Raw genomic sequence first — 16499 nt, forward strand, 5'->3', positions numbered from 1 at the left:
TAAGTTAGAAGTAGATAAACCCTATATGATTTTGAAAGGTTCACTTATATGCTACAGACCTAACCACATGCCTAGGTCTGTGCTTGTGAAGGGTGGCTGAAAATAATTTTGGCTTTGCATGAGAAAAACTTCTTCATGGAGACTTGAATAGTGTCATAAGCAAAAATCATAATTACCTATATCTATTTTTCAACTTTTCCTTTGATGATATAAGCCATTTATTGAAAATCCATGGGTTGAAGAAAAAAGACTTGAATAATTATCTGTATTCCTTTGTCAAACAATAAATTTTGTTGTAATTATATTAGGTCGGTGCAAAAATAATGTTTTTTGACGTTGAACTTCACCTTAAACGTTATTAATCGAAATAAGAACTATGAGAATTGACACATTTTTGCAAACGAGAAACAAGTTTATTTATACCATTAGCATAGAAATCCGATGAAGTCATTGGAGGCCGATTCGGCATTATCTTTGCTTTTGAAGCACTTTTTGTGTAGGTAGTTGTCCAATTGTTCACTGGACCTCTTGCCAGTGATTATGGCAGATGAGGCAAAGTCTCTTAGCCCAATTTGTCCAGCTTCTGCAGGGTTAGTTGAGCAATATTAGGCGAGCATTGTCATGGAAGAGAATTGGTCTCTTCATATTGATCAATCTCGGGCACATACGTTAGAGCTTCTCTGGCATCCAACTACTATGCTGAACGTCGCCAGTAGTCATAGAGGATCCGCTTCTCATCACATGTCACAATCTGCTCAAGAATGGGTTGTTTTTGTTGCGCAGAAGGAGCGTAGAAGACACCTTAAAACAACAATTTTTTTTTATTATCATTCAATTCATGCGGCACCCATTTATCCAACTTATTGGACTTCACTATTTGCTTATAAGACTGCTGAGTGGTTGACCTCGAGTTCAACAGCAACTTCTCGTGTGGTTTTGTGAGAATCGGCTTCAATTAAGGCTTTTAAATGTTTGTTATCAACCGTAGTTGGCTGCCTGCGAGGTTTTCATCATCATTGTGAAATCTCTTAAACGACCATTGTACCACACATTCTTTAGTGGTTCCTGGGACAAATGCATCATTGTCATCTCGGCAGATTTCGGCCTAGTTTGAACTGGAACAAGAAAATCATGCAGATATGAATTTTGTCCATGCTGTCGAAAAGCCTAAAAAAAATGAATGAAGAAATTGAGAATGGTAACGAAAAATACGATTCGATAGAGCGAAAAACGTGCTTTAAAATGATATATAACATGGCTATATATATCAATGAATTGATACAGAAATCATATATAAAAGTAACATATGTAAGAAAACGATATTGTTTTTGCACCAACCTAATACATAATTTAACTCAAAATTTCCATTCATATTATTGCTCTATCTTGCATAGTGAGTTTTCTTTATCTGCCTGCTATCGTCTTATAAATATTGATACTAATATTTATTTGGACTTTATATTTACAGTATTATACAACCTGTATTCTTACTACACTTCAGTATATTCAAAATTTATTTTTTAAATATCCTAATATATCATGCAAAAAACAAAGCTCATTATAAATAATTATAAAATTTATATTTTTAACAACATTATATATATATATATATATATATATATATATATATATATATATATATATATATATATATATATATATATATAAAGTAGTAGCGTTCGTGTGTGTGTCTGTGAGTACAACTCTCCTACAGCCCACACCACTGGACCGATCATGACTAAATCTGGCATGATGATGGTGCACACCATTTTTCACGGTTACGAACAAAGGTCAAGGTCAGAGTCTATGTATAATATACTCTCCTACAGCTCACACCACTGGACCAATCATGACTAAACCTGGCATGATGATTGTTTCTCAAGTAAGGATGGTGCACACTATTTTTCAAGGTCAAAGGTTAAGGTTTTATTTCGTACGGCTTTTCATAAACTCCCACTATCCCAGGGCGCCACTATAGCAACAGCTAACTTGTTTATGATCACTCTCCTCTGCCCCATCACCTCAACCTATCTTGATGAAATTTGGCATTATATTTCTGGAAACACAACTGCAGCCGACTTCTCACAATTGCTTCTCTAAATTGGTAATGGTTAGTTTCCAATCACTTCTCCACCTGACATAATTAAGATTCCGACAGAGTTTGGTAAATGTATCAGTAATATGAAGCAATTGAAATAAAGTTTACTCGGACCTGCAAAATAAAAGAAAATCACCAGAGTAGCTCTAATATTTTTTATTTTACTTTTGTTAGTTTGAAGAGATCAAGGGGCTCCTTCCTAACACTTGATTCTATTACAGTTTAAATTTATATCCGAGGATTTTTTAAAGGATAGACACTGTTCCCTTTATGTCAGCTATCTGTATTTCCTTAAAGCTTGACTTTCCAGGAATTGCTTCTAAGTATTTCTGAAGGTTCTTTTTTATTAAGCCAGTTTCTCTCGTCACATCTGATATAATTTCCTTGTGTAGCTTTACAATAGCTTGTCTCACAGAGTAATCAAGTTTTGGGTGTTTCGCCATGGTGCCGGCTGATGTAACGTTTACAAATGACTAAGACTTATTCTTTAGAGAAAATCAAAAAAATTTAATATAGCATATTGTTTACATTGTTTTTCTCAATTTTGTCCCTTACTTTCCTATTTTGAAAATAAATAATTGTTATAATTCTTTTTCTATTCTTTGTAAATGATTCAAATTTTAGTATGTTATTATGGCTGATAACGACTACGAGTTGTCAAAATTTCAGCTTTTCACAGTTGTTATTTCTAACAAATATGAGATTTTTAAATTTTGTCCCTTAGTTTTGGACGTTACTATATATATATACATATATACTCGGGGTTTTTATTTTCAAAAGTAATGGACTAATGAATTCAACAAGGTTGTTAGATAGTGCTCAATAAAAAGAGCTGATAATACTTGTTTATTGTTATATAAACATGCTCACATCCCGCTGCTACAAATAGCCACTTGTTTCAATCAAACAACAGATATCATCAGGCAGCGACTTGACTATTCAAAAGTTCAATGAATAATGGATTTTTATTTTAGGTAGGAACTCTTTAGAAGTTGGAGTTAAAAAACTTAAAACACAGGACTTTAATTAAATAAAAAAGTAAAAAGGGAGAGGCAATTTAAATAAAGTTAAAAAAAACACCCCCTATCAAATCACCCAAAATCTATCATTAGGCATATCCCCAAATCCATTAGTAAAAGAATCAGTGACAATTCTTCCAATCTTGAAACATTTAATAAACATAAATATTTCTATAACACGGCCCTTAAGGATAGTGGATACAAAAACACCCAAATTGAGTTCATAGAACCAACACACCCAAACACAAATACAAATAGAAACCGTAAGAGAAAAATCCTGTGGTACAATCCCCCTTTTAATCTGAAACTTAAAACAAATCTAGGAATGAAATTCTTAAACTTAATTAAAAAGCACTTCCCTATTAATAATATACTACATAAAATTTTCAATAAAAATACAATAAAACTTAGTTATAGCTGTAATGAAAACCTTGAAAAAATAATTAAAAAACATAATAACAAAATATTAAACAAAAATAGCACACCCATTGCTACCGAAAGTTGTAACTGTAGAATTAAATCAAAATGCCCTCTTAAAGGAAATTGTCAAATTACTTCTGTAGTGTACCAAGCAACTATTTCTACTAAGGAAAATCCGAATGAAAAAAAATATTACATAGGAATGACAAATAACAATTTTAAAGAAAGATTTACCGGTCACAAGTGCTCTTTTGAAAATAATGAGTACAAAAATAGAACTTCCTTGTCTAAATATTACAATGAACTAGTAGAGCAAGGTTACTCCCCAATAGTAAATTAGAAAATTTTAAAGAAAGCGAAAACCTGTTCATCTTTAAACTCGCCTTGCTACCTATGTCTTTATGAGAAATTATTTATACTTACTTTTAGAGAAAGAGATAAATTATTAAATAAGAAGCACGAAAATTCAATTAATTGCAAACATTATAAAACCCATCTTTTAAGTAATTTAGTTTAGATATAAAATTTAAATAAATTAAAAATTGTCACTGATTTCTATAATTTATTAATATTCTATTAATATACTTTCTCCTCTCCTGATTTCATTCTTTACTTCTCCTATCTTATATACCTGTGTGTCTATGTGTATATGTATGTGTCTATGTATTTATTTTATGACCGTGTGTACTTAGATCTATATATTTCTATATTATTTGGTATACCCTCCCATGTTTATTCAATCCATTTGTATGTTTCTATGTGTGTATGCATCTATCTGTACCCTTGCCAAATTATTTGTATTCTTATGTATTTCTATATATATAATTTATGTAAATTATACATATTTATGTGTGAGTATATATATGTGTGTGTGCGTTGTTGTTTATTAGTATATGATTGTGTGCATATATTTGTGTATTTTGTGTATGTATGTGTATACATAAGATTATATATATATATGTATATGTATATATGTGTGTATATATATATATATATATATATATGTATATATATATATGTATATATATATATATATATATGTATATATGTGCTTATTAGTATGTCGGTTGGTTCTCTGTGAGTATATACATATGTATCTTATTATTTTTAATTTGGGTACTATCTACCTGTGCGTCGCTATTTTTGAGTATTTCGTTGATTTAATTACTTCTTTTGCCTGAATATATTTATAGGTAAGTGTACTTGTATCTGTGTTATTAGTAATCTGGTATTGAATGTATTATTTTGTGATTTAATATGACTTTATATCTATACTTAAATAGCTTAAACTTCCAACTTAATAGTATAGTTAGACCTTTACTTATGTGCATGTATATGTGTATATATATATATATATATATGTATATATATATATATGTGTGTGTATGTGTGTGTATATTTGGGTATATATATGTGTGTGTGTATATATATATATATTTGTATTGTATTCTTTTTATATACATAAATATTAGTAGTTTTTTATTTATAATTATTGGACCTATTTAATTTATTTAATCCCCTCTTATGGCTAAATATATTATATTAAAAAGATAATAAATATTAATTTTATTCTGTTTTTATTATTATTATTATTATTATTATTATTATTATTTTTATTATTATTATTATTATTATTATTATTATTATTATTATTATTTTTATCATTACTATTATGTTTATTGTTATTAATAATAATTTTATATTGTTTTATCATTATTTTCTTCTTTTATTCATATATTTATCTAATAAAAGCGCGAAAACTTTAAACTTATATCATTTAGCATAAAGGGCCTAATTAATGGTAGACGTATGTTTGAATTGCGTTGATTTTACTCGTGGACGTATGTAAGAGGATAAATATGCTAGCCGAATACATTCACTGCCTTTTTTGACACGTTCATTTCTGACGCTTGGATTGTATCTTCTGTTTGTATTTGTAATAATATGTTTCATTACTGAATTGTATAATTGTTCATAAAGTGGTTGACACGCAGATTTTTTCTTTTTCTTTTTCTTTTTCTATATACTGTCAAATTCTTACTTTCTCTCTTTCCCTATTTAACTAGATCTCATTATTCTTTCCTTTTCCTTCTAGTTCTTATTCTCTTTATTATAACCATTTATTTCTTTTTTCTTTTCTTCTCCATATATATATATATATATATATATATATATATATATATATATGTATATATATATATATATATATTTTCTCTCTTCTTTTTTTCTCTATTTTGTTTTCTCTATATTTTCTTTCTCTATTTCTGTCTCTATTCCTTTTTTCTCTTCTCAATCACTCTCTCCCCATTGAAATTTTTTTAACTTTATTTAAATTGCCTCTCCCTTTTTACTTTTTTATTTAATTAAAGTCCTGTGTTTTAAGTTTTTTAACTCCAACTTCTAAAGAGTTCCTACCTAAAATAAAAATCCATTATTCATTGAACTTTTGAATAGTCAAGTCGCTGCCTGATGATATCTGTTGTTTGATTGAAACAAGTGGCTATTTGTAGCAGCGGGATGTGAGCATGTTTATATAACAATAAACAAGTATATACATATATATATATATATATATATTGGAATGAAAATATTAGATTATATAATTTCATTATCAAATGATTAACTCTGGTGATTTATTTGCAAATAAAACCTGTAGTTAAAATTTTGAATAATATCTACTAATAAGAATGTTAAGGGCCTTAAGTTCAATAATCAATGTAAGCTAATAAAAGTTCAAGGCAATAAAATTATAACACGTAATCTAATTTTACAATGATATATCTTCTCCAATGCAAAAAAAATAACTTATGTTCTGGTAATTTTCCGCTAATAATAATCAAGTTTGAAACCAACTTACAGAAAAATGGCAAAACTTTAAATACTTGTATTGAAAAGTTTTTTACCCTCTTTTAATCATTTGTTAGGATCCATCAACAAGCTGGGCACAAGAGAAAAATTCTGTAAGTAATTGATTATATCATTACCCTTTTGCATATAGTTTTTTCTTAACCTTTTATCAATGAAAGTAAATTATAATAAAGATAAATGTAGGCATTAAATAATGTCTCTCATTTTGAGTTTTATTAAATAATATATTTTTAAAAAGATTGGTGCATATCAACAATTTGTGTATGCATAGTATGCAGTTTTTGATAAACTTTAGCAAGTTATGAAGCTATTTTTATAGCTATTAAGCTATGCAGAAGCTTCCGTGTCTCATGCCTGTAGGTAATGTTAATATGATATGCAGTTTGGTTTTAATTCTGATATTTTTCATTAATAATAAATTCCTTATTTGGAAACCATTAATAGAAATCCAATGATTCGTTTAGGAGAACATTAGATTTAAAAGTAAATGTTTAACTTTAAAGAATTTTCTGATAGTTTCAGATCGAATATTAATCTGATTTCCATCAGATTTAAATCCGCAATTACTAGACAATAGACACAAATTGCATGCACCTTCTATGTTATGTACAAGCTATTTTGTCATTTATTTTTATTGTTAAATTGTTACAGAGAAAATAAGTGTATTTGTTTTACTGCTTTTTATTTTTCCAACACACACACATACACGTAGAATAAAATATTTGATTATAAAATATAATCTAATTTTCAAATGATAAACTCTTGAATTCAATTACAATCTATAGTTTCAATTTTAATAACATCCACTAATAATAATGTAAAGGCATTAAGTTTTAACATCATAAAATGCAACTTTCAAATAAAACTATTAGATTATAAGACAATGCAATTTTAAAATTAAATCGCAATGCAAATAAAACTTGTAGTTTAAAATTTATTATTTATTTTCTAATAATAAAATATATTTTTGAAACAAAGTTTAAAAAACAGCAGAACTGCTAAGATTGACAATGAAAACTGTTTACTCTCTTCTTTATGTTTTATTAGGAACCATCTATCAAAAGGTACATTATTCACCAAGAGGAAGCTCCGTAAGTAATTTATCATATCATCACTTTTTTTTACAGAGTTTTTACTCAACTTCTTATCAATGAAAATAAAAAAAAATAGAGATCGGTGCTCTTCAACAATTTGTATGTAGATGGTATGCAGTTTTTAGTAAACTTTTCATAGATATCTGTACGAGATGTTGCCAAATTATGATTTTTGGCTACCATATTTTTTGTAATGAAAAAGTATGAAAGAGGCCAAATTTGGCCTTCAAAAGGCTAATCTGTCAAACCTTAGAAAGGCCAAATTTTAAAAGCAATATGGCGGCCTCGAATATCGTACATTAAATTTAATAAAAAATTATGAAAAATAATAAAAATGAATTTTTTGCTGGTTTTATTTAAGCCTTTGGGTCTAATAATGTTTTATATAAAAATAAATAGTTTCTATAATATTTTATCTGTCAAATAATTTACGCCGCTAAACTACACATTTACCATAAACTTCTATGCGTAGTATTTAAAAGCAAAGAAAATGGTCATCTAAAATAAAAAAGAATATTTTATTCCTGTCTGTCTGTCTGTCTGTCTCTCTCTCTCACTCTTTGTCTCCCTCTTGCTCTCTCTCGCTCTCTGTCTCTCTCTCTCTTGCCCTCTGTCTCTCTCTCTCTCTATATATATATATATATGTGTAAGTATCAGTCCATCTGCCTCCCAGCATGGCTCCCTATAATCTAACTTGCTTGGTTTGTGTATGTTGATGTGTCCGTGTGTATATGTTTACGAAATCTGTTGTTCGCCTGCTGGTATTACAAACCTCAAATATCGTGATTATGTCTTTGTTTTAATTTGCATAAAACAATAAGTTGGAAGAATACTATGTAGGGAGTTGAGCAGCAAAATGTTTCTTCACATTAGACTTGAACTTCTGCGTGTCAGTACAGTTGGGAAAGCAAAATCCCAGAAGCGAGTTCCAAAGTCTAGCAGTTCTGGGGTAGAAACTATTAGAGTAAAAGGCTTTTGTACATCTAGGAATCTCGATTGTGTAAGAGTGGAACTTTGTTGCTTGTTAGGTTTGTCAGGGGTGTTTACGTCGAGGGGGGTACAAGGGGTTGTAGTTCATCAAAGCATCCACCATTAAAATACTTTTCAAACAGGCAGAGGAATGCAACATTTCGTTGATGGGACAGAGGTTGAAGCTTAAATGACAGTTCAGGACCTATCAGATTGGCGACTCTCTTTTAGACCCTGTCCAGAAGTGAAGGACTAGTAGCAGATGCACCAGCCCAAGTGTGACAATAATACTCAATACATGGCCGAATGGTCGGCTTATAGAGGTACAAGATACTTTCAGGCATAAGTAACATTCTAGCACAGTAGAGAGAGCCCAGCTTCTTTGCAGCAGCCTTGGACATTGCTATTGATGTATCTGTTCCAATTGTTCCTTGTGAACATTAAGCCGAGGAGTTTGAATGAAGTTCTTTCATGTAATGTATCTTTAGCCATAACTATTTGTGGTTGAGAAGGTTTTTCGTAATTATTAAAGGAAACAAGCTTAGTCTCAGCAGCATTGAACGTTACCATCCATTTTTGACCTCATTCCACTACAGACAGGAGGTCTTTCTCTAGGATTACCGCTATTTCCTTGGATATGTATTTATTCGTTTTCTCCTCATGTCTGTTATAGAGTGTGGTGTAATTAGCAAATATATTCATCTGGAGGCTATTTTATCAGGGAGGTCATTTATAAACATCAGGAATAATAAAGGTCCAAGGATCAACCCCTTAGGTACACCCACATTTATATCATATTGTTTGGATGTACGACCATTGAGGACAACCTGGATTCTTCTCTTATTTAAGAAGGATTTAATTTTGTTAAGTATTAATCCAGTAATACCATAGGATCTGATTTTCATGAGAAGACCATTATACCCTGTCAAAAACCTTAGATATGTCTAGGGCTACTGCCATCCTCTCCCCTGCTTTATCCAGCGCATGGGATATACGTTAAGAGATTACAATTAGAATATCTACAATAGAACAGGCTTGCCTAAATCCATATTGTTGGTCAGACAGAAGTTTATCAACTGTAAGGTGGTGGACTAGAACTTGATTAATTATGGGCTAAAATATTTTGGCAAAAAGAGAGAGGAGGCTAATGAGACAATAATTTAATGGGTGAGTTTTGCCAGAATTCTTGTAAACTGGTACCACAGAAGCAGTTTTCCAGCAGTCAGGAAAGCATGATTAGTTTAGGCATTTATTGAAGAGTTTGGAGAGAACTGGAGCAACCTCAGCAGAGCATTTTTTTAAATAGTACAGTTAGGATGAGATCAGGTCCACATGCTTTTGAGGTGTCTAGTTTTTTATGATATCATGTACTTGAGAAGGGATGATTTTCAGATCATCTAATGTGTTTTTTGTCCGCAAAGGAAAATCGGAAAGGGAGTGGTTTGCTGGATCCAAAGTAGAGTTTCAGGTAACTGACGGGCAAGCATGTTAGCTTTTTCGGTTGCCATGCCAACAACCTCATGATTGTTGGATAGTGAGGGAATGGCCCATTATTTATTACACTGTTGTAGATTTACCAGAAATCACAAGTTCCTACTTTCTGTGCTTCAATGCATTCCCTGGTGGTTTCGGTATATTCTCTCTTAGCTATCGCTACTTCTTTCTTAGAATTACTTCTATAAACTTTTGTCTGTTTGTACTGGACTTATGCTGGATAAATCTGTGGTATGCATGTTGCCTCTGAGCAATGGCAGCTGCGCAAGTAGGAGTAAACCATTGGGGAGTGTGGGGTTTACTTTAGAACTTCCCTGTGGGAACATGAGTACAGTCCTGGGTCGAGGGAGGGCGATAAAGAAAATATAGGTAGCTAACGCTATGTTGTAAAGTTAATTTAAAACACATGAAGGCCTGGTCATGTGATTCTAGTTTAGATTCCCTAGTCATGGAGAGTGAGTTACGAATATAGACTCCAAGTTTGTGCATGTGTCTGTCTTTACGACAAAATGGAAGATAACCAGACATGTTAAAGATGTTAGAGGGGATGGAGGAGTGCAAGTTAGTTTCACTTTATGCTAAGATATCCGGGTAGTTTGCTAAGAGAAATGATTCTACATCATCTATGCTAGTTCTAATATCTGTATATATGTGTGTGTGTATATATATATATATATATATATATATATATATATATATATATATAGGGAAATATTCATCAATAATGGTTATCCTGTTGACCTTATCGATGACTGTATTTTCCAAAAGGTTGATGATTTTAAATCCCCTAAAAAGTTTGGACCCTTGAAATGCCCGGTTTATTTGAAATTACCGTGGATTGGGGAGGGGAGTAATAGAATTTCCAAACAGATTCGAAGAAGTATTTACGACTGCTTCAATTCTGTGTCTTTGCATTTGGTATATACTACGAGACCTGCTTTTCCGTCTTTTCGCAAGGATAGTTTGCCTTACATCCAAAATAGTAATATTGTATATCAGTTTAGATGCCAGTGCGATGCTGGTTATGTTGGGCGAACATTCTTGCACCTTTTGACTCGTATAAACCAGCATGTTCCATCGAAGATCAGACCAGGGAGGATGGGGTCTGGTGGTCTCCCTCCTTCTGCAGCCTTGGACTCTGCTATTGGCCAGCATTTGGTTGATAACCCGTGCTGTGCCAATAGATATAAAATAGATTGGTTCGAGGTGCTACATAGAGCGGACTCCAAAAACCATTTAAAGATTTTGGAGTCTGTCTCTATTGCGGTGCGTCAACCTTCTTTGTGCCGGCAAAAACAAACATCAAACGCATTGTTTCTCTTTGGGGAACTTTGAATTTTTTCTCCTGCTTTTTTTTTCCTCCCTCGTTGTGCCAATATTTTAATAGTTTTTAAACGTAAAAAAATTTATTTAGTGTCCCCGTACTTTTGGCACATTTAATAAGTTCCCCATTAGAACTCTTTGTTTTTCGACACAATATTATTTTGTTCGCTATCGATTTTCTCCTGACGAGATGATAGCCGAAAGAGCTCTCGAGAAACTTCCGCCTATTATTTTTAAAACTATATATATATATATATATATATATATATATATATATATATATATATATATATATATATGGTTATGACTTACTAAGCTATTTTGCTGATATATTTACTTTAGTGAGCTTTGCCACATACTTGAGAACAAAATGGTATCATTCAGTATGGTATTGGGCCAACCAGCTAAGCAGAGGATTGGTTGATGGAATTTTTATGGAATAACAGAATGCAAAAAAAGTAGAAAAGTTGCATTCAACTTCAACTTCAGAGATTAAAATTGTGAAAAATAATAACAATTATTTAAGTAGAATGAAAGCTACTTAAAAAAAATTATCAGATATTTCCGGGAAAGCTAGATTTGTGTTTTCTTTTTTAGATTTAGAGCTTGTGATTGTGTTCCAGATATATTGCTGTCAGTAGCATTCGGGAAAAGCATTATAATTTTTTTATCAAAGATCGAACTTTAGACATAATCAATAGTGTTTAAATGTCACACATAAAAAGATCGACCATTGATTAAAATAGAAAGAAATATATTAATATTATTAAATATAATTAGTATTTTTATTATAAAAATCTTTTCTTTCTTTCCACAGCTCGTACGAAATACTTAAGGACGACAACAATACAGGTAAGTGTAGAACTGATTAAGTCTCATTCCAATCCAAATTAGTATTCATTTAAAACAAAATCAACCGAATGTGTGTCCGTGATAACTGTTTTCCAAATTGCCTTCCTCACTGAAATAATTTGGATGCATAGCAAAAAAATACTCTTAAAATCAAAATTTAAAATGATCGTTATTTTTTGTGACGGAGTAAATGAGGCAACCATATAATTTTCAATGTTTCAATTACTTTGTGTAACAATTAAGATATGTCATATTGGAAAATAGGACAAGACGGGATTAATTATAATCAGCAAAAAATAAAGAACTCTTCTAAAAAGTCTCTCCACTAGTAGGGATACCTGACATTGCCCGGGCAAAAGTGTAACATCACTTGTACTACCTCTCTTTTCCCTCACCCACCCCCCTCTTTCTTCTTTTTCCCAATCCTATCTCTGGACATACACACGCATAACTCGAGTCAGCATAATGGATAATATTATACATCCAGGGTTACGCTGATTTAACAAATACCACTTTTTGGTTGATTGCTGTGTATTTTTCACGTATTAGTTGGATGTACAATTAAACATTTGCCTTGTATGTAATAGATGATTTGAGTGCGTTCTTTACTCTAATTTCCTCCAAATTTATATTTAGCAAAATAAAATTCTGCTGGACTTCATCTCGTTTGACAATAGCAAGTATGCAGACTGGTCTGAAAGCCTTGTTGTTATGTTTTGTAGGGTTCATAATAGCACAGTAATACAAGACGTATGTATTGGATTCAGTTTATGTAGTCTTATTGATTCTTTCACACATCGAGAAGATCTGCATCAAAAAACACACTCATAATTGCTGCTAGCAACTTCTAATTTAAAAGTGCATTTTGCAACAGTTTCATTCAGCATTGTCAACAATTTGAGCCATCATTCTGTCATTTTGCCCTCGATTGGTGCAATGACTTCAGATCTCCTCATGACAGATAGGGTCATGCAGAGTAATTCCTGAGATCCAACAGAGAATTTTGGTTTCCATAACAACCGATCTTCATTCCGCCTTCCTCATTGTTGGCAACTGCTTGGAGTTATACAAACCTTCCAACTTTAAATGGTTGTTGATCTTGCAGTCAAAGAGGATTCTGCGATTATACGCCGTTTGAAACACATCAAATTGATGTACATACTACGGGAATGAATTGCAAGATTCAACCAAATTTTTAGAAGGGCTAAAACTATTGAATAGCTGTAAAGTTTTAAAAGAAGAGAGATACATAACACTATATTTCTAAAGATGTTGCATGTATAATTTTTAATTCAGGACTTATAATTAAAAATAATAGCATAGGATCTAGATTAAACAGATCAATCAAACAAGGGGATAATTCAGGACATTAATATTCTATGCAAAAGATGACATTAATTTGGGTAAAATCAAAGGCTGACAATTTTCTAGCACATTCTGAATAATCTTCCCATGCAGGAATATACAAAGGTTGCTAATTATTCTAAATAATACTGCATAGCAAACTTTAAAAGATGGAATTGATGCTTTCCTATGCTTACAACTAAGTTTGTGGGTAATTGTTGTGTAAAATCAAAGTTTAAAAATTCTCTAGCAGAGTCTGACCAACCTTGTCATGCAGGAAGACACAAAGGTCGCTAATTATCCTAAATAATCAGTTTCTTTCTAATTCTTAATTCTTAATCTAACAGACTCTAAAGGATGAAATTAATGCGTCCCCCCTGGACATCTTGTTTTTCTTTTCAATTCTTATTTCTTTCAGTTCTTTATTTTTTTCTTTCTTTTCCATTTCAGTGGAACAGATGGGCACCAGAGGAATTATTGTAAATATTGTTTTGTTGTTGTGGTGGTTGCTGTTGTTGTATGGCTTTCTTTCACGTGCATTTTCAGTCGTTGTTCAATATTTTTTTTAACTTAACTTGATAAAATGTTAGTTCCCTTCCATCAGGTAACACATCACTTTCTCCATTCCAGCATATCTATAACCTTTGGTCCTGCATTTCTAATGTATTTAATACATTTCGTATGAATCTGATGATTTTACTGTTTGCATTGGTTTTCCTAATCTTTTGAGACAGCATTCTTTTTAGAAATGTACGGCAGGGATCAGATGAAAGGTTGTCAACATCTTAAGTGCAAGAGTTTCTGTGGAACGAACTAGATTCCAAGTAAGCACTCTTGATTGTCAGCCCATGGAAGGTTGTATATGCATTGCATAAATAATTTGCAGCTGATGTATACCAATAGATAACAATTGTATTCAGACTGGAAGGTCGATTAAACAGTTCAGAATAACACTTAGTCTGAACATAAAGGTGAGGAAAAAATGATGCTAAAACAAATGTTTCAACATAAGGTAATACTAAGCAGAAAAGCTGAAAATTCCATTAAAAATCAAAGATTAGAATTAGAGCAATGTGTTAAGGATGTTGAGACAAAAGGAAGAAGAATCCAGTGACATGTAGTAAATAAACAGAAAGCATATTTGCAATTAAAAATGACGTATATAAAATATGTTTGGAAAGCTAGAAAACAATGCATATATTTTTTTAATATTTTTTTATAAACAAATTTATTTGTTTATTCAGATATTTCAATGATACACATCCTTGTCAATGAAAGTCTTTTTTTCTGGCCTGCACGGTGGAATCCACATGTAAGAATGTTAGTCTATAATGGCATGATTTTCAAAAACAGTAATCAGCAGGGTGTCGCGTTAGTTGCGCAAAATGAATCAAGAAATGTGTGGAATCCGCATGTAAGAGCGTTGGTCCGTTGGTCTTATAATGGTATGATATTTATCGTGTTTCTGTGATGTATATTTAGAAAAATTTGTGTGGATTTTTCAACTTGTTCAGCAGCAGTTAATTCTTTTAAACGTTTTTATCAAATAGACAGAATTTTGTATGAATGCTTTAGTGAGGAGATTCTCACAATTGCATAGAAATGGGAAGATTAATTTGCCTTATGTTTAGAACATCAACAAAATTTTGGTGGCAAATCATGGGTCATAACAACAGGTAGCAAACATTAGTTTACTTGAGTAAAATCATGGTAATAATTTCTACAAAGTTTCCTTTGAGAATTAGCAGAGCTTCTTGTAGTTCAATCAGTTAACTAAGGTGGATCTAAATGGGAGTTAATTGTGTATGCAATTTCCTGTTTATTTTTCTCGGTAGCTGTAATAAGTCCCGGTTTACAACTAGTGTTTCTGCTGATATTGCCCATCAGGACTGCCTTAACACCATACACACTGTTGTGCTCTTCTGGAACAGACACAACATCTTCTGCTAGAAGAATTTCCATCTAACCGACGTTGGGTATCTTGCCGTGAATGAGATATTTACCATCAGTGCTTTTTTCTTTGCTGTATGTTTCGCAGTCTTTGGTCCCTTGATGTTCTCAATCATTTTGTCACCATTTTATTTCGTAACCTTTTGTATTGCAACATGTCCTTGTCAGTTATGCAATAAATATCCAATGCAAATAAGATTATCATAGTTCTAGGTCTGTTTACGATTGTTAGTTACCTTCATTTGCCGTTTCCCTATCGATTTCTGACTTATCTATAATTCTCTTTTAAATTCATGTTTGGATCAAGGAGGCACATATGCTGTAGTCGTAATAGAAAAGCATTAGCAGAATATGCCCAACTGTTGAATGATACATCACCTCGAATAAGTTCCATAGAATATCTAAGGATTTTTCAAATACTGAAACTTAGTGAGAGTTAAGTGAAAATGTGTATTTTACCCTTCTCATTCTTATATATTTTAAAATATCCCATCTCTTTAATTTATTCTTAAACTAGTTCAAATTATACAAAGCCAAAAACAACAACCATATATAATTAATATTATCTTACTCTTGTATTAGTTCGAATTATGCATAGCCAAACACAAGGACAAGCATATAGTTAATATTATCTTATTATTAAACTTGTTCGAATTATGCAAAACACAAAAACAACTGTATAATTGACAGTACCTCATTTTTAAACTTGTTTGAATTATGCCAAGCCAAACACAACAAAAACCATATAATTACTATTACCTTATTCTTAAACTAGTTTGAATTATACAATGCCAAAATAGCAACCATATAAATTAATGAATAATTAAATGAATTATACAATATCAAAATAATAACTATATAAAATAACAACCATATAAATTAGAAATCGCATAAATAATATTACCTTATCCTTAAACTAGTTTGAAGTATACGGTTAAACACAATAATTACATTACGTATTCTTAAATTATTTTGAATACTGCTGATCCAAGAACACCAACCATACAATTGACATTACTTTATTTTTAAACTAGTCAATTTAAATAAACTTTAGAGCATTTTGGTTTG

The 16499-nt window shown here is 31.4% G+C and overlaps 2 protein-coding genes across 2 annotated transcripts in view; one reads left to right on the plus strand and one right to left on the minus strand.

Annotated features, from left to right (window-relative positions):
* Positions 1-14373, plus strand: part of LOC145263564 (uncharacterized) — a 52545-nt gene extending 38172 nt beyond the window's left edge. The window contains exons 21-24 of the mRNA XM_080120410.1: positions 6462-6497; positions 7453-7496; positions 12103-12137; positions 13932-14373. Coding sequence (XP_079976536.1) covers positions 6462-6497; positions 7453-7496; positions 12103-12137; positions 13932-14050 — 234 coding nt within the window. The 3' untranslated portion in view covers positions 14051-14373. The remainder of the gene's footprint in view (positions 1-6461; positions 6498-7452; positions 7497-12102; positions 12138-13931) is intronic.
* The window catches only part of LOC145263588 (uncharacterized), a 54833-nt gene continuing 38838 nt past the window's right edge, over positions 505-16499 (minus strand). The window contains exon 7 of the mRNA XM_080120432.1: positions 505-1167. The gene's annotated coding sequence lies outside the window, so the exon portion shown is untranslated. The remainder of the gene's footprint in view (positions 1168-16499) is intronic.

The sequence above is a fragment of the Euprymna scolopes genome, chromosome 39, assembly GCF_053919585.1.
Source record: "Euprymna scolopes isolate OS-2025 chromosome 39, ASM5391958v1, whole genome shotgun sequence".
In the NCBI taxonomy this organism is placed as follows: domain Eukaryota; kingdom Metazoa; phylum Mollusca; class Cephalopoda; order Sepiida; family Sepiolidae; genus Euprymna; species Euprymna scolopes.